The 17,208-nt window shown below is 32.3% G+C and overlaps 1 protein-coding gene across 1 annotated transcript in view; it reads right to left on the reverse strand.

Annotated features, from left to right (window-relative positions):
* The window catches only part of LOC136404135 (disintegrin and metalloproteinase domain-containing protein 18-like), an 89,001-nt gene that overhangs the window by 49,998 nt on the left and 21,795 nt on the right, over positions 1–17,208 (reverse strand). Inside the window, exons 6-11 of the mRNA XM_066383597.1 lie at positions 14,387–14,452; positions 11,502–11,573; positions 11,152–11,318; positions 10,303–10,384; positions 5,738–5,874; positions 1,403–1,586 (exon numbers count right to left, since the gene is read on the reverse strand). Coding sequence (XP_066239694.1) covers positions 1,403–1,586; positions 5,738–5,874; positions 10,303–10,384; positions 11,152–11,318; positions 11,502–11,573; positions 14,387–14,452 — 708 coding nt within the window. The remainder of the gene's footprint in view (positions 1–1,402; positions 1,587–5,737; positions 5,875–10,302; positions 10,385–11,151; positions 11,319–11,501; positions 11,574–14,386; positions 14,453–17,208) is intronic.

Genomic DNA, 17,208 nt, shown 5'->3' on the forward strand with positions numbered 1-17,208 from the left:
AATTAATTCTGTTGGTAGTTAATTCATTAATTGACAATATGGAGACATATCTTTGGGAGAAAAAGAGTGAGTTTCCAGAAGAAAATTCTCCTGAATTGTCTTTTTGGTAAATTTTTTACTAAAGTTTCTCTTTGTGAATAAAGTTAGTACTGTTAGGAAATATATATAATAAAATACATTGAGTATATTAATCATGTGTCATATTTTACTATATAAGAAATAAACAAAAATATGTCAATATATATATTTTTACAAGGTAAAATGACAGGTAATAAGTTAAATAAAGTTAATAAGTTAAATACTGTTTCTACATTAATATATTGCATTTATAAAATTCTTTCATACTATTATTATATGCTTAACACTTTTTTCTAATTTACTATTGTTGCAATATTAATATATTGAAAGTGCACTTTATGTGCCTTTACTTATTTCATCATTAAGTACAAAAGCTCAAGACAGTAACTTAATTTTATCTCTTTTAACTTAAAATCATCTAATCAAAAAAATTTATTAAAGTATGGATGACATACTATTATATTAGTTTCAGTCATATAACACAGTGATATGACAAGTATATACCTTATTATGTGATCACCACAATAAAACTAGTAACTTCTGTTACCATACAAAATTGTTATAATATTGTTATTTTTTCTATACTGTATCTACATTCCTGTGTTACTTTTGGTAATGGTAGATGATTACAAAAGTTTAAGTAGAAATTTAATGTTATATAAACCAGTGGTGGTCAGTTATTTTTGTCAGTAGATACAAAATTGAAGTAACTGCTAGGAAGTACTCATGAAAAACACTGTAAGTAGAAGGGAATTGTTAGATACTATACATTAATGATAATGTAATAAAATATGTGTCCTATTTTTTTGAGAATGGTGTGCTTTGAATATTTGGTTGATTGATCTACAGTAGACTTTACACCTATACTTAGAAGTGAGTAAATAGAAAAAATTATGATTATCTTTAAACTTGGAAATATAGGAATGTTTGAGAATGATAAAGAAAAAATTACAATGTTTCTAGATTCTTGCAACCATAAAAGACAGAAAAATCTGAATGAAATTCAGGAGAAATTTGTAGAGAAAATAGAGACCAAGGTCATATGAGTTAGGGAATAAATTGTGGATTAAAAAGACCTTATTTAGCCTATATATTCAAAATCTCTGCTGGGTTAATTAGGTACAGTGTGTGCAAACCAAATTTACATGACTTATTTGTCGTCTTAATTAAAGAGGTGAGGGAAAGTGCTTTATGTATGTTATCTCCATTTTCATATCTTAGTTCTATTTTGAAGACATAGTTGCATACTATCCCATATATATCATGGCAATCACTCATTAAAAACACAAGAAATGGTACTCAAATTTCAATCTTCATTACTTACCTCTTCACTGCCACAGTCACATTCTTCATTAAGTTCCAAAACTCCATTACCACACACTGATTGATTCTTATCTAATGGTGGCAAATTTGGAAAGTTCTGAAGACATTTAGTATCAAATTTGGAAACAAAATATCTATAATCATGCATGCTACAGTTGCTAAAAATCTTTACACCACTGGAACCCCTAAAATGAAATAAAATTCTTCTAGTTAAAAGCACATCTAAACAATACTCCATATATAATGTTTCAAGATGGTTCAAATGAAAAACTTGTACCTTAGCCAAGATAAAGTTAATCAAGATTAAATTTTAATTTATCATTGCTTATCTTTAAAATTTTAATATGGCATTGAGCCTGACCAGGCTGTGGTGCAGTGGATAGAACGTCGCACTGAGACAAGAAGGACCCAGGTTCGAAACCCTAAGGTTGCCACCTTGAGCATAGGCTGATTTGGTTTGAGCAAGGCTCACCAGTTTGAGCCCAAGGTCGCTGACTCGAGCAAGGGTTCACTCGGTCTGCGGTGGCCCCCCCAGTCAAGGCACATATGAGAAAGCAATCAATGAACAACTAAGGTGCCACAACAAAGAATTAAATTAAATATTGTTTAAATATTGATGCTATTAAATTAAATTAAATATTGATGCTTCTCATCTCTCTCCCTTCCCATCTGTCTGTCTCTATCTGTCCCTCTCCCTGTCTCTATTTCTGTCATACACAAAAAGTAAATAAAGTAAAATAGCATTGAGAGTGTATCTTTCCTGGAAAGCAATAAGGTGCAATAAGCTATCTATCATGCATCCATCCATGCATCCAAGCATCTATCCATCTATCCATTCATCCATCCTTCCATCTGTCATCTATCTTTCTCTCCATTGGTATGCTTCTCTCTTATATATCCAAATCTTCCTTCCCTTATTTCAGTTAGATGTCTGTTTGAATATCACCTTCTAATGTGGTCTTTCTTGACAACATTGTTTGAAATGATATCCCCTCCCAAATTCTACTTACATTTTCAGTATTAATTATTCTACATAGTACTTTATTAGTATTTTAAAATTTATTTTTATTAGTCCTAAATTTTTGCATTAAAATACGTTTTATGAAGGTATTTATACTCAAGTTCAGAGCTATATTTCCAGGGGAGTATTTAGTAGGTAAAACTAATAGATGCCCAATAGACATTTCAACTATACAACATAAAATATTGAACTACTGATCTTTTTAACGAAACCTCCTCATGCACTGTGCTCAGTTTCTGGCAGCTCACTCTTACAGATGTTCAGACAAAGAACATTCGTGAGATCCCGGACTCTTTTTCTTTCTCACAGTTTATACCAATACACACACTCACACAAATATAACATTTGCAACTAACAAATTTCCTGTTGTTTACATGTTGAAATAATTGTATTCTGAAAATACTGGGTTAAATAAAATGTATTATAAAATACATTAGTGCAATTAATTTTACCTGACTTTTGTAATGCTTACTTTGACTTTTTTAATGCTATTGGAAAACTGAAAATTTCATGTGGCTCACATTTTATTTCTACTGCACATTGCCACTCCAAGCAATCATGTCTGAAATAGTATCACCTAAAATAGCTATATTTGAGATGAAAGAGATCCTGGGTTGCCTCCTGAGGCTCCAAGGAAAGAATATAAAACTACCAAGGTTTCAGAGTTGGGAGAGTGTGAGAAAAAAAGAGAAATGCTTTAGCATTCACTGACAGGTATCTGTAATTGAATAAGAAAAAGTAAAAGAAATATCACAAGAATTTAAGTTATTTAAGCAAATTACTGTTACTTTTTTTAAAAGAGGCATGGAGGCAGAGTAATAGAGAGGCAGACTCCATCCTGCACCTGGGTGGGGATCCAGCCAGAAAGCCCCCTACAGGGCTATGCTCTGCCCATTAGGGCTGCTGCTCTGTTGCTCAGCAACTGAGCTATTTCAGCATGTCAGTTGAGGCCATGGAGCCATCCTCAGAATCCAGTCAAATTGCTTCAACCATTCGAGCCATCACTACAGGAGAGGAAGGAAGAGAAATGACGGAGGAGTGGAGGAGCAGATGGGCGCTTCTCCTGTGTGCCCTGACTAGGAATTGAACCCGGGCCCTCCACACGCTGACCCTCTACTGCTGAACCAACCAGCCAGAGTTTTGTTACTTTTAACTACTTTTTTTTTTCTCGTGTGAATTTCAAATTTTATTTTAAAAAATATTTATTTATTTGTTTTTAATTGAGTTTATTGAGGTACAGATTCAGGTCTGCAATACAATAAAACATCATCTGTGCCCTGCATTGTGTGACTTTTGCCCCATGAAAATTACTTTGTTTTAATAGGAAACAGGGCCATTCTGATTTTGCAGACCAAGTTCATGCAAAAAGTTACAAACTTTGAACACTGATATCTTTTTACACAAAATTAGTTTAATGATAGAAACACAGATTATTTCCTATTTGGACCACATGCATTTTGAGTGAAAATTAAAAGTATTAATCAGTATTTGGAACTTTTATTTGAGGTGGGTGAAAACAATTTATGTTTTATGACCTTTGCATACAGGATGACAATGGCAAAGAAGAAATGAACATGATACACACACACACACATCATGTAATATGTATATATATCATATATGCCATATATTATAGTAATACATATAATATATATAATTTTCATACACATAGGCATTTCTAAATAAGTATTAAATGACTGGGGTTTTGTTGGGAAGATTACCACTGAGGCCTAAGACAACTATAAAATAAACTGAGCTAATGTAGCTGTCTCAAAGTACTTTAATTTCTTATCCAAAGTTCCAAGTGTAGGGTAGGAAAAAATTGAAATTATTATTTCAAGAGAACATAGCTTCCCTTGCACTCCTAACTCTGAATTCCACAGAGATTAACTTGGCCAATGTCAACTATCCACTTTCTTTACATATATTCTTTGGTAGCTAAAATTAAATAGGCCAAAATAAGCAAACCTGCTATTTAGTTCATATTAAATTTGTATTGATAGTACAAATTCTATGTATGTCTTCAAAAAGACCAACAATCCAATCACATGTCCTAAGCTATTTCTAATTTTCAAGACAAGAGTTTCACATCTTCTATCAATGCTCTTATACTTCTTGCTCCTAGCTTTCTATCAGAAGAAATTGTCTTCGTATTTACCACCATCATTAACCAAACTATCTTTATGTATTTACTCTCTTAACAGTCTATAGCAATGATTACATAGACTCAACTCTAATAAAAGCCAGCCCCTCTACTTATGCACTAATCCTGTCTTTTCTAATTTATTCTTAAATCATCATTATATTCAACACCATCATCTTTGTTCCTCTTCTCCTTACTTCTATAAATAATATGTAGTATATCTCTTCAATAAAATCCTTCCATAATCATAAATTTACCTCATACTCTTCAAATGGTTGTCTATATTTATCTTATCCACTTTATAATGACCCATAGAATTTATCAAATTCTCTAAAAAATATAAAATAATGATTGTAATTGTACTGAATGTATATATAAATCCCTTCAGGAGGAATCAGCAATATTATAATGCCATCTATTTCCTTAGTGATGGTATACACACACTAGGTGTTCCTTTCTCTTTTTTGTCAAACTGATCATCCTAACAATTTTTTTTGTGCTGTTGCTATTCTAATTGTGTATGAATTCTGTATATTATGTAAGTAGTCAATTATATATGAAAATAAGAATTTTTTTTCCTTTTCAAATTCTTCCTCTTATTTCTTTTCCTCGAAATACTGCCAAATCTGCCAGTATTGTTATATTGTTATGGACGATTTTAGACTCTTTGCCTTGATCAACAAATACTACAACCAAAACAACAAAAGAATTAAATGTTTATACAATAATTCATAGTCTTCATAAATCTCAAAATTTTCCCTGTAATTTCCTTTAGTGAGTATTTCTTAATCATGAAATTGTCACTTTCTGGAGTCTTATATCACTTGGACAAATTTGTTACTGAGATATCTCATCATGTGTAACATTTCATTCTTTAAAAAAATTTTAAGCCTTTATTTATTTTTAGAGAGAGGAGAGAGAGAGAGAGAGAGAGAGGAGGTAGGAACAAAAAGCATCATATGTGCCTTGACCAAGAAACCCCAGGGTTTTGAACCAGCAACCTCAGTGTTTCCAAGTTGATGCTTTATCCACTGTGCCACTACAAGTCAAGCACAACATATCTTTTCAATTTTTGATGTGTACTTCAATATAAAGAATAATACATTTATCACATCTGTAAACAACCTCACAAATATATGTGAAATTAATTGAGAAGAAAAAGAATGCCTTACACTGCTTTATGATTCATTATGCATTTAGCTCTTGAACAAGAACATTCATTGATGTTATCGTATGTTAATCCTATTTTAAGGCCAAGTAGTTGAGCTATAATAACTGAAAATCCCTCCAAAGTTATTCCATCTGTATACTAAAACAAAAAATATTAAAAAAAACACTTTATAAGAAAAAAATAAAAACAGGCAATAAATTAATACATTTTTTCTTATGAAAATATATATTTGAATACTTCTTATCTTCAGCATATTTTACATTTTATTTTGATATGTCATTGACATGAATACCCATACTAGTAAATTGATTAAGAGGCAAAAGATTATGTAAAAAGTGATCAAACTACCAATATTCTCTGGTTTAAAATCTGACATAGCCAAATTATGTAGCTGTAAACACACTTAGAATTTCCATTCAATCAATATAAAATGCTTTTAAGTTTTTCATTAAAATAATTCATCTGATTAATAAATATTAATTCAGTACACACATGTGTCAGGTACAAAGATAGAAGATGGGGAGTACAGAGGCATGCAAGAAATAGAATACATTCACACCTGAAACTTAAACTATAGAAGAGAAAGAAAATAAGAAGGAAATCACAATAAACTTTCCAAATATAAAGAGATAATGAAAAGTACTCTGAAGAAATAAAAGTGTTCCTATGGAGAATTTTGAGGAAGGGTATAACTATGTAATTAGAAAACATATGTTTGTGGAACTGATATTTAGGCTAAGACATAAAGTTTGGAAAATGACCCAGTAATATGAATAGGGACAGGATGCTTATATTGGGAATCTATTTAAAAGCTGTAATAGTTTGCCTGACCAGGCGGAGGCACAGAGTGTCAGACTGGGATGAGGAGGACCCAGGTTTGAGACCCCGGGGTCGCCAGCTTGAGTGCGGGCTCATCTGGCTTAAGCGAAAGCTCACCAGCTTGGACCCCAAGGTCGCTGGCTCGAGGAGGGGGGTTACTCGGTCTGCTGAAGGCCCATGGTCAAGGCACATATAAGAAAGCAATCAATGAACAACTAAGGTGTTGCAACAAAAAACTAATGATTGATGCTTCTCATCTCTCTCCGTTCCTGTCTGTCTGTCCCTGTCTATCCCTCTCTCTGACTCTCTGTCTCTGTAAAAAAACAAACAAACAAACAAACAAAAAAATAAAAAAAACAAGTTGTAGTAGTTTGAGTGAAGAAGTAACAGAAATTAGAGCCATAGGAAAAGCCAAGTAAAGAAATTAGGCATGAGAAGTTATTTAGAAAGGTTGGTAGTGGCCCTGGTCAGTTGGCTCAGTGGTAGAGCATTGATCAGGCTTGTGGATGTCCAGGGTTCAATTACTGGTCAGGGCACACAGGAGAAGCACCCATCTGCTTCTCCACCCATCCCCCTCCCTCTTTTTTCTTTCTCTCTCTTTCTCTCTTCCCCTCTCGCAGCCATGGCTTGATTAAAGCAAGTTGGTCCCAGATGCTGAGGAGGGCCTCATAGCCTCCACCTCAGGCGCTAAAAAGAGCTCAGTTGCTGAGCAATACAGCAACGCCCCATATGGGCAGAACATCGCTCCCTAGGGGGCTTAGTGGGTGGATCCAAGTAGGGGTGCATGTGGGAGTCTGCATCTCTTTCTATCTTCCTCTCACTGAATTTAAAAATAAAAGATTTTTAAAAAGGTTGGTAGCAGTTCAGAGTGGCATTTCATATTATTTTACTTTGAAACATAAATTGTGATATTTTTTCATCCCTTACTGATTAGAAGCAAAATTCTTGGAACTTCTCTAATTTTTCCACTTGAAATTTATAGTGAGTAAAATTTTAGTAATGCATATCTAAAAGCAAAAAGATTTTGTGTATGTGTGTGCATGTATGTGAATAAAAACATGGACTATCGCCTGACCTGTGGTGACGCAGTGGGATAAAGCATCGACCCGGAACACTGAGGTCGCCAGTTCGAAACCTTGGGCTTGCCTGGTCAAGGTACATATGGGAGTTGTTGCTTCCTGCTCCTCCCCCCTTCTCTCTCTCTCTCTCTCTCTCTCTCTCTCTCTCTCTTTCACTACTCTCTCTAAAAATCAATAAAATAAAATAAAAATTTTTAAAAAATGGACTATCATCTAGGAAAACAGAAAAATGAGTAAATAAGTATTTTCTCCTGTTGTCCTATAAGAGCTAAGCTGGAAAGAAATCCCAGTATCAGTTTTTAAAATGAGATTAAAACTAGAACAGAACATAGATGATATCTTACTGACTACTGGGTTTTAGGGCAAGATGTAGAAGCCAGAAACTGGACTTTTAATGTCAGTTGAGAGAAAGGAGATATAGTTTTGTACTATCATAATTATACAATTAAAAATAAATTTCTTGTATAAAGTATTTTACAACAGAATTAAATAACCTACCTAGTTATACTGTAGAGAAAGGGAAGTGATTATACAAAAAATTAATCACAGATATAAGAAAGAGTGACCATCATTATAGATCCTGCAGGTTAAAAGGAGCCATGATATTCAAAAGAATGAAATATGACTCCTACCATACATCATTCACCAAAAAAACCCCCTCAAAATAGATTAAAGATTTAAACTGTAAATTTTTTAGAAAAAAAGTATACAAGAAAGGCTCCTTGACACTGTCCATGGCAATGCTTATTTTTTATTTCACTGCCAAAGCACTTACAACAAAGGCAAAAATAAACAAGTGGGACTACATGAAACTAAAATGTTTCTGCACAGCAAAGAACACAATCAACAAAATGCAAAGGCAACTTATGGAATATGAGAAAGTATTTGAAAACCATGTATCCAATAAAGGGTTAGACCCAAAATGTATAAGACACTTTTAAATCACAATATCAATCAATCAATCACTTGATTAAAATGTGGACAAAAGTTCCGAAAAACATTTTCCCAAGAATACATACAAGTAGATACAGGTAAATGAAAAGATGTTCAATATCACTAATCATCAGGGAAATAAAAACAAAAACCACAATGAGGTATCACTCCTCAACACATAAGATAGTTATTATAAAAATAAAAAAGATTAAAAAAATATGTTGGTGAGGATATAAAGAAAATGAGAACCCTGGTACACTTTTTATGTGAATGTAAACTGGTATAGCTATAATGGAGGCTCCTCAAAAAATTGAAAGCAAAATGACCAGATGATTCAGCAATTTATTTCTAGGTGTGTATACAAAAAAATAAAATAAAATTGCCATGTGTGTTCCCATGTTCATTGCAGCATTATTCACAGTGGTCAAGATATGGAAACAACCAAAGTGTCCCTTGATAGTGGACTGGATAAAGAAGATGTTATACATATACACAATGGAATATTACTCAGTTATAAGAAAAGATGAAATACTGCCATTTGTGACAATGTAGATAGACCTTGAAAATTCATGCTAAGCATAATAAGTCAGACAGAAAACGTTAAGAACCATATGATTTTACTCATATGTGGACTATAAAACTGAAAATAACAAGTGAACAAACAAGAAAAACAAACAAAAACTCATAAACCCAGACAACAGTATGGTAGTTAGCAAAAGGAAGGGATGTGGGGGGTAGTGAAGGGTAAAGGGAGTCAGATATATAGTAAAGTATGAAAACTTGACTTTGGGTGATAGGCACACAATGCAATATATAGATCATGTTTATAGAAGTTTACACTTGAAACCTATGTAATCTTATTAACTGATGTTATGATGCAATTATTAATTTTTTAAAAACCAAATATTCAATAAAAGTAATTTACTTTGAGTTCATTATGTGTCTCATCAGAGTAAAAACATAATTTTAATAAGCTATCCGAATATAAAGGAAGAATAGATATGATGAGCTATGAGGACATAAAATTTTTACTTCAATAATAGGAAGTCCATGGATAATGTCTAAACTTGAAAATCAAGAAATTTCAGGAGCATATTATTTTAAAATACAGAGTAAAAGAATGAATAAACTATTCCTTCACAAATCAACATGAATAAATTTCACAGACATAATTTTGAGCAAATAAATGGCAGATACAAGAATACATACTGCATTATTTCATTATTTTTACATAAAGCTCAAAAAGAGGTTAACGTAACCAATAGTCATAGGTATCAGGATAGTAATTTTCTTTGGTGAGGTTGTTTTTTGAAAGGAGTTGTGATTCATTGGAGTCTTCTGAAATGTTGATAATATTCTATTTCTTGATCTCTGTGATGTTTATACCTATGTATTGACTTGGCCAAAATTAACCATGCTATATACTTAAGACTTGTGAAATTTCTTGAACTTGAAGAAGACAAACAAGAGGCTTTAAATTTACTCTAATGTTTTTTTCTTAGAAAATCAAATGCAAATGTTAATATCTGTTATGCCTATTTGTTAAATGGGTATATTAATGTTTGTTATTAATATTTTTCTTATGTTTAAAATCTATAATTAAGTAAACTTTCTGAGATTAATGTTGTGTCAAGAAAATAATATACATATAAATAAAAAATCAAGTTACTTCAAACTATTTAACTTTATATAATAATACTTATAAAATATAATATAAAGGACAAATATTACATACCACAGCAATATCAGCATCATAACTTTTTTTACATATTGTGCCAGAAAATGTTGCTCCCATATATTTAGGATGTTTCCTGTAACTACATCATTATAGCATGGTTTTTTTTATTAGCATAGTTATTCAGAACACTTTACTTGCTTATTTATTAAATTATCTTCCATAAAATTTAAAATAATTTTTCAAACATGCAACCTTTTGATATGGATAATACTGTATCTATTATAGATGAATATTCAAATCATTGAAAAGTATAATTTACTTTAATACCAATTATCTTTCCTCGCCTAACTTCTATACTTCATAATATTTTATTATCTCAAACTCCTCAGTTTCCTTTATTTTGCATCTACTGATCTGGTCACTAAAAGTTGAAACAAAAAGGATTTTTAATTTGTGAAGAAAAAAATCTTGCCTCTACTAAAGATAAGCATTTAAAAAACATTAAATATTACTAAAAAAAAGTCCCTCTAAGTCAAACAGTACACACAAAATGTATTAGCACATTATAGGTAATGTTAACTAAAAAGTGTTAATTTTTGAATTTTTAATAAGCTAAGGCTTATATGTATGTATTCCATAGTATACAGTTGATATCATAAAAGTTTATGAAAAGTAGATCTTTTTACATAAAATGTACTCCAAAATACATTGTTATATAACTGATTTATTAAAACATTTAAAAAATAGTTTTCTAACTATACTTTTACCCCATAGCAACAGCTATGTTTCTTTTACGTTTTCAAAGGGGCCTACAGAAGTTGAAAAAACCCCACATAAATGCATTAAATTATCAAATTAATAGAATTAGTTATGTATATGTTTTAAAAAGTAGAACATTATGCTTACATAAGTAATAATGTTATGTCATGGGGCCGTAGGATAAGATAATCCCTTTTCCATACCAAAAATCTTTTTAATAAATCATCAGCATCTCCACTGGTAGAAATTTGGTTTTTATTGGACCACAACTCCAAGGAGGACAGTATCACTGTCAATTTGAACTGAGCAAACATCTAGAAATAAAATTATGTAATATTTATAAAAATTACATAAAAACAAATACAAATAAAGAAAAAGGTTAGTGGATTTGGGATATTAAACTAATTAAAGGCCGTTAAGACATTAATTTATGATAGAATAGAAATAAGTTTTAATTATCTTTCATAAAATTATAAATGTAAGAAGTTAAAACTTACAGTGTTGACAAGGCCAATAATTTGTATAATTTTTTGTGTTACAGCCATCATTTCTGATCCCATATAATCATACTGAAAAACAAAAGTTTTTAGTTTCTTTAAAATGTAAGTGCTAGCGATCTTTTGAATGATGACTATATCTTGATGATATCAGGAAAGAAAACTGTAAGATTTGTCAAACAATTTAAACATACTAAGATAAAGATGATAACATTTATAAAAGAAAATCAACAATTAAAAATAATATTTGGACATTCAAAAGAGATTCTTATTTGTTATGTATTTTAAAGACACTCTTGAGCAGAAATATTTAAGATCCTAAAGAGATACTAAAGTAACTACAGATTCCTCTTTATTACAAAGGGGATTTCTTGAGCTAGAAATATTCTGTTGACACAAAAGACATCATAGTATTTCTGGTTGTATGCTTAATAAGTAAAAAGAGCAAATAACTAAAGAAAATTAAAAAATAATTGAAATGCTCAAATATATACATCTATTTACAAGAAAAAGATAGAAATCATAATGATGTGAAGTAAAAATTATGTGAACTGAATGATTCAAAAAAGTTGACAAAAAAGGACATAAAATAATGTAAAAGAATAAAGAAAAGAAAGATTTTCTCTATAACTGTTAAGTTCTTGAAAAGATATAGACCCCTTTTTGGGAGCCTAATGAATACATCTGTTCTTTTGAGTCATATTTGGAAAAATCCAAACAACCTTTAAAAATCTGTATATCTACTCATTCACAATTACCATAATATTTGAAACTGATGTTTTGTTTACAAATGTTGATGAAAGAAGTAATTTAAAATTAATTAAATATTTCTGTTGGATGAATAAAATATTAAATATATATCTTTAAAATATAAAGATATTGCATTAGGCAAGTATTATACAGGGGTGATCAAAAGTAAATTTACAGTTGTCAGTATGAGAAACAGTTTATTCTTGTATTATTATAATCATAACCTGCATGTCTTTTTTTATACAAACAACTGTATAATCCTCAATACATATACAAGATTGGCAAATTAAAACAAAAAATATCAATAGCAATTTTTTTCTGAAGATATGAAATCGAGTCTTTCATACATTATTAATGGAAGAATAAATTTATAATCACTTTTGAAAACTATTTACCAATATCCCCTATGGGTAAAATATACTGACATAACAATTTCACACCTAAGCAGTAGTGGAGTTCAAATAATTTAAAAACTGGTTTTCTGCCCTAATGACTGTTTTAAGTATAAAAAATCTATATACAAAAGAGCATTTTATTATTTCATGCATTTAATACTTAGATAAGAATAATAAAAGAGGTACACAAAACTATATTGTTATAAGAAAGAGTTTTAAAATATTAATAAAACATATTAGCTAATATCTGACAAAAAATACAAGTTGTCACCCCCTTGTTGTTTGGCACTTTTTCTCTTTATGTTATGTGTTTAATGTTCACTGAAGTAACAAATGCAAGGGAATTAAAATGTAGTATTTCATCCGGGGCATAAAGAGTTTTATGAAATGAATAAATAAATATTACAAGCATAGTTCCATCAGTTATTTTTTTCATCTATGAAAAGAATCAATATTACTATCGGTGCTTAGAATACATTGTTGCACAGATAAATGTTAAGAAAGAGTAAAGAATGTAAATTTGTGATTTCACCATTGGGCGGCTGCCCAGGTACACACTTTAGAAGAACCATGATTACAAGTGCCATTTTAACAACCAGTTCTCTGAACTGAAGAAAAAATTAAATATTAGTTCTTAAATAATTTCAAAATCAACCACCATATGTTTCAGTAATACCACTCCTTGGTATATATAAATATCTTTTAAAAAATAGAATTAGTATCTCATATAAATATCTACATTTCCATATTGATTGCAGCATTCTTAACAATAATCTCAATATGTAAACAACCTAATACTATCAAGAAATGCATAAACAAAAATATATGCTATATATAAACACAATAAAATTCATTAAAAAAAGAAGGAAATTCTCCCATTTTAAACAACATGATGAACCTGGAAGGAATTATGCTAAGTGATATATTCCAGACAGAGAACAACAACAAAATCTGTATGAAATTACTTGTATGTAGATTCTTGAAAGAAAAAAAAAGTGATTTTATATAAACAAAGAATAAAATGGTGGTTGCCAATGGCTAGAGTCAGAGGAAAATGAAGAGCTATAGGTCAAAGAACACAAACTTCCAATTATAAGAAGAATAAGGTCTAAGGATTTAATACATAGCATGGTGACTGGAGTTAATTCTATTGTATTGTATATTTGAAAGTATATGAAAATACATTGTAAGTGATCTCACCATACACACACGAAAGAAAAAAAGAAAGTTAACTATGTGAGGCAATGGATGTGTTTATTATCTTGATTTTGGTAAGCACCATAATGTACATGTATATCAAATCACCACATTGTACACTTTAAATATATAAAATTATATTTGACAATTATTCCTCTATAAGGTTGAAAAAATTATTAAATGAATATTGAAAATAGTAAATACCTGGTATATTCAAAGAAAACATATTACCAAAGAGGCTACAGTAGGTCAAGGCAAGGGCAAGGTAAGGCTGTTAAAAAATGGGTTCAAAGAGATACTGAGCTGAGCTGGAGATGAAGCATGGGCTAGATAATGTAAAGCATTCTAGGCCAGTATGGGATTTTAGTCATAATGAACACTAAAACCAAGTATCTTTATTTGAAAACAATAAAAAAATTCCATACAGTTTAAAATGAAGAAAAAAATTCATTACGTTTAAAGAAAGAAAAAGTACCAGAGAGAGAAAAAGAGAATAAAGAGAGAGAGAAAAAAAAATAGGTAAAAGGAAATAGTTTGACTTACCAAAGCTTTTTCCACTATAATATGCATTTCTAGATATTGGGGTAATAGTTTTGAAAGAGTGTTTTTCTGGAAAAGAAAGGGATTAATAAAATGATTTCACATATTGAATTTGTTAAACCCAAAGAGTAACATGTACAGAAGGCAAAAAAATATGCATACAGAACTTTCATAAAGACTGAAATATAAACATTAACTGCATAAAGGGAGCACTAATGTAATTTAAATTATATAATTATTAAAATTGATATTTAGTTAAATTTTATTAGAGAGACCTAAAAATATTTCTACTCAAGATTATTTTCAAAACCAGATTATATTATATATATACACAGATATATCTGAGTACACAAAGTCAAATTTAAAAAAATATTTTCATTGATTAAAAATAGCATAAACACCTAGACATCAACATTATGCTAGAGTGAGAAAACTTTTTATATCCTCTTTTTATAAGTTAAACAACTGTAATTTAACAAAAGATCTTCTGTTCAATGCACAGACATCTGAGAACTTCATACATCAGTTCATCTGAATGTGAACAATTTGGATCAAGGGTAGATTGCAGCAACCAACATCCTTGCCTGAAAAGCCATTGTGGTGAAACTGATGGAAGTAGTGGGGACACAGAGGACTTCTGGTGGTCACTGCCTACAAAGAGGCAAAGCTGTGGTGTTGTGGTGGCCATTACTGATTGAGATGTAAGACCTCAAACCCACATACCTGACTACCCCTTGCCTACCCATTGCAGCAGAACCCAGTAAAGGTAGAATCTAAGTGAATAAGCAGCAATGTACATTAGTTACAAAAAGGGAATGCCAAAAGCTCCAAGGCCCAGATTCCCACTACCCTCCATATCTCACCATGAGAGTGGTGTCTTGAGATAGTGGTAATGCAGACACACAGTGGCCACCTAACACCCTGGAAAATACAAGGCATTTTCTATGACTGGGACCATACCACCCCACCAAAATTCCAGAGGTGCCAACAATGCAGTTAAGAGAAAACAAAATCTTGTACTATAGCACCATCTACTTAAAACAAAAGAACTTCTGTTCAGAAACCTGTTAAACTGTTAAAAGCAATCAGTAACAAAAAGAAGAATTCACTATCAAATGTGCAGTCACAGAGATAATCTATCAAGTATCATGAATAAATAAGGTAACAAGTTGCAAGGAAAGAATATCAAGTCTCCAGAAACCAAACTCAAAGACACAGAAGACTGTGATTTAAATGACAGAATTTAAGACAGCAGTTATAAAAAAATATCAGCAAGATACAAGGAAACATAGAAAGGCAGTTCAATGATCTCAGGAACAAAATTCATACGACATTGACGTAAACGTCGGAGTAATGGCAGAATGAGAGATACTCCTGATCTCTCCCCTTGAAATTTCAACAAATTGAGCAATTATTGATGTAATGCAGTGAAGGAACCTGTCCTGGGCTCGCAGGTACACCTGAATGATCCATACACCCAATGGACTAAAGGAGGAATGGAGTGAAAAAGGGGTTCGAAAATAAAATGCTATCATGGTGGGAATTGTAGAGGTGAGGAGACAAACCTGGAGTAACTTGGGTTTTTTTTCTCTCTGCTGGACTAAGGGGAGGAGGAAAGCTCAGGCTTTTTGGATTTTGTCTGAGGAGTATGGAGAGGGAAAATCAGAGTGACTGGGTCTCTTGCTGGGAGGAGCAGTGAGACAGAAGGGCAGAGAGAGAGAGAAACCAAAGAGGCCAGAGCATGGGGTTATGGCCAGTGTTCTTGTGGTCTGCCTGCAGCCAGCACTGGGAAGAGACAGAGAAAACTAAAGTGCAGCCACAGCCTCCAACATCCCACCTTCCTCACCTCACAGTATGGAGAGTGGCAGAGACAAATCCACAGCTAGCTCTCCAGAGCTGCTCTCTTCCCTGAAGAACAGGAGTACTCCTCGCCCAGTCCCCAGATCTATTACCACGTGGGAGAGAGCACCTGGAAACCTGAGATCACCATTGTTAGAGCTGTAAAGCTGGAGAGCTGAAGCTGTAAAGCCCAAGCCATAAGGACAAAGATGTAAAGCCCTCACAACACACTCCACCCACCAACGCAACTGTGGCCCTGCCTACATCATTGCGACAGCAACAACAACATCTCAGCAGATAGCCCAAGAATTTTACAGAGCTAGAAGTTGTAATACAGTAACACCTACTAAAATAAACCTCTCGCCCTGGCTGGTTGGTTCAGTGGTAGAGCGTCGGCCTGGTGTGCAGGAGTCCTGGGTTCAATTTCCGGCCAGGGCACACAGGAGAAGCTCCCATCTGCTTATCCACCCCTCCCCCTCTCCTTCCTCTCTGTCTCTCTCTTCCCCTCCCACAGCCAAGCTCCATTGGAGCAGAGTTTGCCCAGGCGCTGAGAATGGCTCTGTGATTTCTGCCTCAGGCGCTAGAGTGGCTCTGGTCGCAACAGAACGATGCCCCAAATGGGCAGAGCATTGCCCCCTGATGAGCATGCCAGGTGGATCCCAGTCGGGCGCATGCAGGAGTCTGTCTGACTGCCTCCCCATTTCTGGCTTCAGAAAAATACAAAAAAAAAAAAAAAAAAAAAAAAAAAAAGAAACCTCTCAAAATCAAAATTTATTTTCCCCCTTTTTCCTTTTTTTCTTCTTATTTGTTTTTTCTCTTTTTCATTTTTGAATCTCATTTTTCTTAATTTTAATTCTTATTTTTGTGGGTGTTTTGTTTTTGATTTTTAAAATTGGATTTCAATCTTTTTTTCCTGTACCTTTTCTTCTTCTCATAATTAAAAGTTTTTATATTGTATTTTTTTAATTTCTTGTTAGGGTTGTTAA

This window comes from Saccopteryx leptura, chromosome 4 (genome assembly GCF_036850995.1).
Source record: "Saccopteryx leptura isolate mSacLep1 chromosome 4, mSacLep1_pri_phased_curated, whole genome shotgun sequence".
Taxonomy (NCBI): domain Eukaryota; kingdom Metazoa; phylum Chordata; class Mammalia; order Chiroptera; family Emballonuridae; genus Saccopteryx; species Saccopteryx leptura.